Source organism: Sinocyclocheilus anshuiensis, unplaced genomic scaffold, assembly GCF_001515605.1.
Source record: "Sinocyclocheilus anshuiensis isolate Anshui unplaced genomic scaffold, SAMN03320099.WGS_v1.1 scaffold379, whole genome shotgun sequence".
In the NCBI taxonomy this organism is placed as follows: Eukaryota; Metazoa; Chordata; class Actinopteri; order Cypriniformes; family Cyprinidae; genus Sinocyclocheilus; species Sinocyclocheilus anshuiensis.
The window spans coordinates 1,208,858-1,217,731 of NW_015552574.1; the positions used below are offsets into that span (position 1 = coordinate 1,208,858).

The 8,874-nt window shown below is 35.0% G+C and overlaps 1 protein-coding gene across 3 annotated transcripts in view; it reads right to left on the reverse strand.

The window, feature by feature from the left end:
* stard3 (StAR related lipid transfer domain containing 3) overlaps nt 1-8,874 on the reverse strand; it is a 12,644-nt gene that overhangs the window by 2,556 nt on the left and 1,214 nt on the right. For all 3 annotated transcript variants that reach the window (XM_016455953.1, XM_016455952.1, XM_016455951.1), the window contains exons 2-14: nt 8,235-8,472; nt 7,385-7,462; nt 6,761-6,838; nt 6,540-6,593; nt 6,233-6,350; nt 5,016-5,117; nt 4,876-4,931; nt 4,634-4,726; nt 4,491-4,553; nt 4,303-4,398; nt 2,056-2,135; nt 1,801-1,905; nt 1,618-1,711 (exon numbers count right to left, since the gene is read on the reverse strand). In XM_016455953.1, the coding sequence (XP_016311439.1) occupies nt 1,618-1,711; nt 1,801-1,905; nt 2,056-2,135; nt 4,303-4,398; nt 4,491-4,553; nt 4,634-4,726; nt 4,876-4,931; nt 5,016-5,117; nt 6,233-6,350; nt 6,540-6,593; nt 6,761-6,838; nt 7,385-7,462; nt 8,235-8,447 (1,230 nt within the window). In that variant the 5' untranslated portion in view covers nt 8,448-8,472. The remainder of the gene's footprint in view (nt 1-1,617; nt 1,712-1,800; nt 1,906-2,055; nt 2,136-4,302; nt 4,399-4,490; nt 4,554-4,633; nt 4,727-4,875; nt 4,932-5,015; nt 5,118-6,232; nt 6,351-6,539; nt 6,594-6,760; nt 6,839-7,384; nt 7,463-8,234; nt 8,473-8,874) is intronic.

Here is an 8,874-nt window from a genome sequence, read left to right on the forward strand (position 1 = left end):
AAAACATAGAACTTTTATTAACAAAACAAATAAAAATACACCATGCTATAGGGCAGGCTATGCCTAATATAAAATAACAAATAACTTACATAAAGTGTAAATAGGTAGCCTGTACAAAACTGGAAATAAGTAAACATGTATAATGTATAACCAAATAAATAAGAAACATAGAACGTTTATTAGCTAAACGAATAAGAAGGCTTGGAGGCACGGCATACACCTTGATGTCAAATAAAATAAATTACACAAAGTTTAAATAAAGTAAAAATCAGCAAACACTGTGGAACCAATTAAATAAGATTAAAAATTTTTTACAACTTCCAAAATCACCTTAGATAAACGGCAAAAGTCAACAGGCTTTTCAAAATCCAAAATACTGCCAAACAGGCGCTTTTGCATTTAGTTTCGAAACTAAATCATCCGCCATCGTCTTGTCCGTCTCACCCCACTCTTCTTGTCAGTCAGCTCGACTCACTCTCCTCACTGGATAAATGAAATCTGATCTGTGATGCGACTGCCGTTCGGCACGCTGCATTGAGCATCCGCGTTCAGTTTTTAATTGTAGTGTCTCTTCTTTTACTGAACTAAATTATTTTTATTACTATAAAAAATCTAAACGACGGTGGGGGTCGGTGCCGCGGTGGGCAAGTGATGTAACTGGTGTTGTGGCTTAACAACGGTATCACCGTCAGCACCGTCTATCGCGGCAAGCCTAATTCCCACTCACAGATAGTCTGATTGAGTCTAGTGCAATTATGGGTGTTGAAGTTTTGCCACAATGAAGTTACTTAATACTACTTTTTTGCCACAGCCCCATTCTCCGTTTTCTATGGAAGCTTGTTTCCGCCACTGAATAACAAAAAAAGGTAATTCCGACTTTCTGTTTCACAATTCTACATTTTTTTTCCACGCAATTGTCGTTCACAAGTTCACATCTCATAATTCTGACTTTTTTTGATTTACAGTTACGAGTTACAAAGTTGGAATTGCGTGATATAAATTCACAAATGTAAAAAAATATTAGAACTGTGATATGATTTTTTTCCCCAGAATTGGACATTATAACTTGCAAGTTTATATTTCACAATTCTGAGAAAAGAGGTCAGTAATGTGGGATAAAACTCTCAATTGCAAGAAAAAGTCAGAATTGAGAGAATTGCAAGTAAAAAAAAACAAAAACTTGCAATTCAAACTTTTTAACTTGCAATTGTGTTTATATCTTGCAATTCAGAGCAAAAAAAAAAAAAATCACAATCTTTTTTTTTTTTTAGTCTGTGTATTCCTTTGTTTTGTTTTTTTTAATTAACTGGTCCAAATCAAAAGAGCCAAGCCCTAAATTTCTAGATATAGTTCAACATAATTTTAATGGTTGCCGATTTTAATATCCATCAGACAAAAATCATAAATCTGAATGCTTCAAAATGTTATAGCACACATCTCAACAAATTGCATGATGTCTGTAACACAAATGGTGCAGGATGACTTTACAATGAAGTTACTTAATGTTATAGGGCTTTTCAAATCTCCAAATATTCCAAAATACTTGCATTTAAAAACACCTAATTAGAAACACTCATCATTTGAATGTGTTTAAATGGCAGTAACTGCAGCTCTTACCTTAAGGTCTGTATTGAGGACCCAGATGAAGGTGCAAACTGAAGGATTACTGCTAGATTTCAACACAACAAATCCACCAGGACCATTTTCCCCTCTGAGAGAGAGAGAGAGAGTTCAGTTTACAGCTTTAAGTTCTCCATTTTTATTGGCTGACGAAGCAAAACGCTTTGCATTCAAGCAGACCTGACGTAGCGACTGTGAGGGGGTTTACTGCTGTGATTGGTGGCCATTCCTGCAGAGATGTAGCAGTCTCGCCTGCGCTCCACCCGACGAACGTTCACAAAGTCCCTGAAGATCAAGAACATAAAAAACAGACACAGTTGTAACTCTTTGACTTCTCAATAATTAGTACAGCAAACAGCTAAAAATGATAAAAAAAATACGCTGTTTTTACATGTTAAACAGACTTTAAGCAACAATTCGTAAGCACTCTCTCACCTGGGAGACACGACACCTCCAGCGGCTCCTGCAGAAACATCATATGACACCATTGTGTTGTCATCCACTCTCTGTAAAATCTGTAGACAGATAAAAAAAACAACAACACAGAGAACATTACCTGTAATGACAGAGTGTATGCAGGACACTTAGAAACAGCTTCTTCAAGGCTGTTTCAATGATTAAAAGCTCAAAACCATCCCACAAAAACACCCATCTTATTTTGTAGCTTCGTAGTGTTTTATTTATGGCCTTTTTGGGAACAATAGGAATGGATTCAAATTTGGGTCATCGATCGGCATAAATATCACCCTGTCAAAGCACACCTGTTGTGTGCCAGGTCAAAAAAAGACCTATTTAACTTAAATACATTTAGTTCTCCATTATGCAATAACATCCAGTGACTAACAAATGATTATTTGATTGGAAAAACATAAGCATCCATCATAAAAGGTAAATCGAAGTAAATATAAATATACACAACTATTTGGAGTTAAAAATTTAGTTTCGAAAGAAATGAATGCTTTCTTTTTTTAGGAAGGATGGAATAAATTTATCAAAAGTGACAGTAATCGACATTTATACTGTTATAAAACAATATTTTTTTAATAAATGCTGTTCTTTTTAACTTTTAAGAATCCTGACAAAAATGTATGACAGTTTCCACAAAAATATTAAGTAGCACAACTTTTTTCAACATTGATCAGCAAATCAGCATATTATAATGATTTCTGAAGGATTATGTGACACTTAGGACTAGGGGTGTAACGGTACACAAACTTGATAGTTCGGTATGTACCTCGGTTTTGACGCCACGGTTCGGTATGGTTTCGGTACAACATAAATTCAAATACAATTAAAAATTTCTTAGGTATAAAAATCCCTCAGCTTCTGCTCTAAACTATAGGGAGCCCTATTACATTATTATAAGGTTACAATTAACAACAGAGCCCAAACTTAAATTCAATTACCATTTATTTTTAACTATAATAATCGACACTCAAATAAAAAATTTGTATTCAAACATGTAAATTGCACATAATGCAGTTTTTAAATTAACTTCTAAATTATACAATTTCTATTTGTAGTTGAAATCATTTACACAGTGGCTGTCATAACTTGTTTCATAAAAGATATTTTTAAGCATACATTAAATTATTAAGACATCACTAACAGGTAAAGTAAAATATAATGAAGTATATAGTCTAATATTTCACAAAATGCTCTTCTCTAGACTTCATTTCTCAAGCAAATAGCGAGCTGTGGGCACTGATGACTTGCCTGAGGTAAATGAAATGCTACGGTGCATTTTGTTTTAATGATGCATTTTTCTGCAATTGAAACACTGATTGAGCGATTACATGAGACGTTAATTCATGTTCATTTCATGTTAAAACTAGTAGTAAAGATGAAGGGATGGTTGTGCTCACTCGCGCTCCGTGCTGCCGTTAGAACTGAGGCTTCTATACAGTGATCTGTCTCGCCACATTAAAGAGTGCCAAAACGGCATGTATTGTCTGAATTTCCTGAAAAAAGGGAATGATTTGTTTGGTACACATGCGTTACACCCCTACTTAGGACTAAAGTAATGATGCTGAAAAATCAACTTTGCATCACAGGAATAAACTGAATTTGAAACTCTATTCACATGGAAAACAGTTATTTGAAATAGTTATAATATTTCACAATATAACTGTATTTTTGCTAAATGCAGCCTTGGCGAGCATAATAAAGCAATAAGCCCCAAGAAGCCGTGGTTTACAGTGAATTTATAACAGCTAAGGGGCGTTGTTAAAACCCCCTTAGCTGTTATAAATTCACTGTAAACCATGGCTTCATGGGGCTTATTGCTTTTATAAAATGGTTACTCCATATATGTAGTAAGGTTTCACAAAATAAAACAGAGCAAATAAAGTGTAATGATATGAATAAAAACAGTATTCTTCCACCAAACAATGTAGTTCCTCAGAATCAGTTGTGGTTGCCGAGCATCACACAAATGTAAACAAAGGTGTATGTTTGTAGAGTAATTTACAACAGCTTCGAACGTGGCTCAGCCAATCAGAATCAAGGACCGGAACTATCCGTTTTATAAGAGACTTTTGAACGGTACTTTACTATATATATATATTTTTATACTTTTTTTTTTTTACATTTTGAAGTGCACGTGTCTTAACTATTAACACATGCCTCACACCCACATGTGTTTCAGCTGTCATTAATGGAGGCGTCTGTGAGTATGTGTACCTGACAAACAGACACTGTTCTGTTCCACTGCACCATCTTCTCTGGCTGCAAAATGACCTCCTGATACACCAGCTCTGCGGTACACTGCAAGAGCGCCTAAAACACCCAAAACACAGCTCAGTGACTGATTCTGTATATATGAACAAACATAAAGACACAAAAAGCCTCATAATACAGAGGGAACATACCTTTAAAATAAACGTTTTCCCATGGAACGGGATTTCAAGAGTATATACTGCATCGCCCAGCTCCTAAGAATTAAAACATATCATATTAAACCACTAACAAAACCAGAAACAAATAAAGACCGCAAGCACGGAGGTCTACACACATTAGTCTTCTCAAACTTCCAGTTTTCCTCTTGTGTCAGTATCTGTTCCACCACAGCCATGGCCTCCCGTCCCTGTCGTATAAACTGCTTGTCCTTAAAAACAAGTGATTGGACAAAGTGATCTGCTGTGCTTTTTATGAAATAAACTGTTCTTATTACTTTCGGACATACAGAAATTGTCATTTTCAAACATTTCTTCCATCCAAACATAATGAAAAGGAAGAAAATAAGCATATGATTACTTGTTCTGTTAGTTCTTTCCTGCCGAGACCCTCTTCATCAAGGTCTTCATCCGAACCTACAGGACAAACAAAAACATTAGGTGGGAAATAAAGCAAAAACAGACAACGAGTTGCATTAGAAAGAAAGTGAATGGCATTACCTGCCAGGGACTCCGGCGGGGAGTAAAACTGTCCGTCAGACACGGGTCTAGGACAGATCAGAGGGGCCGGCTCACATGCGGCATTAACTGCTGCCAGATACGCTGCAGGAGATGAGAAAACGACAGATCATCAATGTAGTGGGAGGCCTTTCCCAAATATCAGTGACAGTCTGAGTGTGCAACTCTAGAACAAAGCAGAGCATGTTTACCTTCCCACAGCTTTAAAGGGGTCATATGATGCGATTTCAATTTTTCCTTTCTCTTTGGAGTGTTACAAGCTCTTGGTGCATAAAGAAGATCTGTAAAGTTGCAAAGACTAAAGTCTCATCAGAAAGGCGGGGCATAGAAGAGAAACAATAATGTACATTATGTGGAAAATAATGTTTTTTTTTTACCTTAAACCGCATAAACACATTGCATTACACCAAATGCACAAAATAATGTTCTTTTTAGCAACATCATATGACCCCTTTAAGTAATGTGACTTTACATGACCACAACACTATTAAAACGACAAAAAGGGATTTTTCTTTTCCTCTTTTGAATGGGCTTTGAAACTAAAAAGCCAAACTGACTCGCTCAGAAGTGATTACGTCTATGACGTCACAACCATAAACGTATTAACATATGATCCGCATTCGCATATAACAGTAAAGTTCAGTATTTCATCATACATCTAGGATGTTTTTACTAATCTCACATGAAAAAATGTCAGCCATTCGTAATTTCTTAATTCACATTTTTTTGAAGGTACAGAAGCAAAAGAACTTCTACTTCAAACTGCTTAATTCTAACAGCCTTAGAGAGAGTAGAAAAAGGTAATGAAAAAACAGTTTTTGGCAAAAATAAAAAATAAAAAAAGTTACTTGGAAAAAAACCTTGACTAATATTATAGGTCATCTTCAGGGAAAAATAAAATAACATAATAAAGACCAGAAAAGAATTAACCTGCCACAAACCTTCTGCTATTTTCAAGTTATAAATTCCATAAACATTAACAAAATGCATTATTTGAGATTATATGAGACTTATAAGTGTTATTGACAAATAATGGAATATTTTAGCTTTGGAGGATGACTTTATGACTAATTTGTTTATGAAGCACTTTGAGCTACAATCATCTATAAATTTGTTCATAGGGCATGTTTATGTTATTACTCATTTTAGTGTCAGTTCAATACAGCCCTGAATTTTCTTATTGTAAAAAGCTCTCTCACCTCTCTCATCTTCTGCTTCCTGTGTGAGAACTTTGAAATCCAGGAACCAGGTTTCCAACCAAGCCACCACAAACGAGGTGATGGGAAGAACGTAACCAAAAGCATTCTGACTAAACAACTGAGATAAAACAAGAGGGATCTATGATGTCCTACGCCTATTTCTATTATCACAGCAATATAATAAAACTGATGAGGAATTCAGAGAGCTGCTAGTGGTCTCTCTGAGGAACAAACACTATGACTTCCCTTAAATGAAGATAAATATTCAAATAGTTTGGTTAGGAAGACAAAACATGAACTAGCTTACATCTGACCAGATTACTTTGGCGATGAGGAAGGCGCTGGTCACCAGAGTAGTGATCTGAGAATGGAGGAAAAAAAAAAAAAAGACAATGATCATATCCAAGCCTTTAAAAGTCATATTTCACCACAAATATGAAAAGAAAAATATTGTAATTATTATCATTTTCTATAATGTTTACAGAAAATGCAAATATCGAGATTTATATAGGCTGAGGTCTTTCTTACCGCAATAACCCACCAATGTCTCAATCGAAACGCAGCATAACCAAGCTGCAAACACAGAAACCTAAACACAGCTAAAAGCTGGTCGGCAACAAGCAAAGGAGAAAAGAGAGATTATTGCTTAGAAAATAATAACTGAAGATTTAACAGTGACTGTTCAGTGCTGATTCTTAGTAAATATAAAAGAGTTTCAACGTGTTTCTAGGATGACATCACTATTTTTGCAGGTATGACAGCAGCTTCAATAAATAATGAGGTCATTTTAATACCCCAAATTCACCCAAAACTTGCTCGTACAAGAAATGCTGTAGAGGACGACTACATCTATTGATGTCACATGCTAAAGTGGGTGACAGTAGCAGAAACCGTGTGAATCGCAATTTCTCACACCTCATGCTCTAGAAGCTTTAAATAAACAGACTAATGCTTTATCAAACAGAAAATAAAAACCCAAAACTGGAACGGTTTAATGATTAATATTTTATACAGTTAAGTGTGTTTGCGTGTTCATGACAAAGACTTCATCAGAGAGATCATATCAAACCAATAGTGTAGAGCAGTCAGTTATAAAAATTTACCATCTTTTATTATCAATAAGTAACAAGGCTTTTGCTTTATGATACTTACAAAGATATCGAAGAAAGATGACTTGAAGTTGTAGTGAACAACCTCATTCTCAAGACTAGTCCATATACTCTTACTGATCTGAGAGAGACAGAGAGAAAGGCAAATCATGCATCCTTTCCCATCTTATTTCATCGAAAACCTTAAAATGCACATAAATGTACTGTTTTATATGTCACATGCTAAAGATGCATATTAAATTACAAAAAAAAGTTGATGTACATATTATTATTATTCATTCTTTCCATAAATAGGCTACAAAACGGCATAATAAATATGTTTTAACCATTTATATTTTTTAAGTAAAAATATGTATATGCGTACTTATATAAAATATTTATTTGCACATTTATCTCAATATTCACATTTTCTTTTTGATGTAGTATAATATATCATTTATTTATGTACATAAATTTGTATTACCGTTTTCCATAAATAGGCTACAAAACTATATAAATAGTCTTTCATTTTATTAAACTATATAAATAGTTTGGTATTAAATGTTTTTAACCATATGTTTTATAAAGTAAATACAGTACACGTGTATGTGCCTTTACATATTTATCTGAAATATCTGTATTATCTTTTTGGATTTTTTGATTGTTTATTATTTTATTATTAAAAATGCTAAAATTATAAAAAGTTAAAAATATATTTAATATGCAAATTACAATATATAAATTTCACACGCCTCTATTTTCATCAGAGGAAGTGAAAAGGGCACGTACAATCAACTGTAAAATTCACCCCACACGACTATGGGCCAAGTTAAAAAGGAAGTACACACTGAATGACAGAAAAATGAATAGCATTGGGCAAGACGACAGTTTGGAAGCACAAAATAAAAACTCACATTTAATTCGATGATCCAGAGCAGAGTGATGAAGAGGAGGTCAAACGTAACGAAGAGGCAGAACGTTCGGCGTACGTCTGAGAAGGCTTTCCTCTCTCCCGGGGGCAGCGGGGGGTAGTACGGGGAGGGAAGGGAGAGGGAATACGAGGCATTCAAAGAAGCAATGGCTGGAAGACTTCCTCCCAACTCGCTGTAGTCCACGCCGCTCAGCATAACTAATGCAGCTGGAGCACATCCCCTAAAGCAGAGACGGAAAGACAATTAAACAGTCAAACAAACAAACATGCTTTATCTGGCTCTTATGCAATCAGATACTGCAATTATACACAGACTGAAAGCACAGTGAGCAATCCAACAAGATCTAATCAAGCAGCCTTTGACCATTTTTGAAGCCAGTCTAAAGTCATGGCTTAACAAAAGCATTCCCTATGTAGTGTATCTGATTGTATATATGTATACTGTTTATGTACATATAATATGTAATCTGCGTTTGATGATCATAAACGTGTTGTGAATGTACACATTCTGCGATGCACTAAAATTGTTGATTTATATAGTCAGTGTCACCATGTTTGCATTAACTAGGTTGAATGTTTAATGAATAAGAGTAATTTGTGTGGGGGGGGGTAGAATGGTTTGA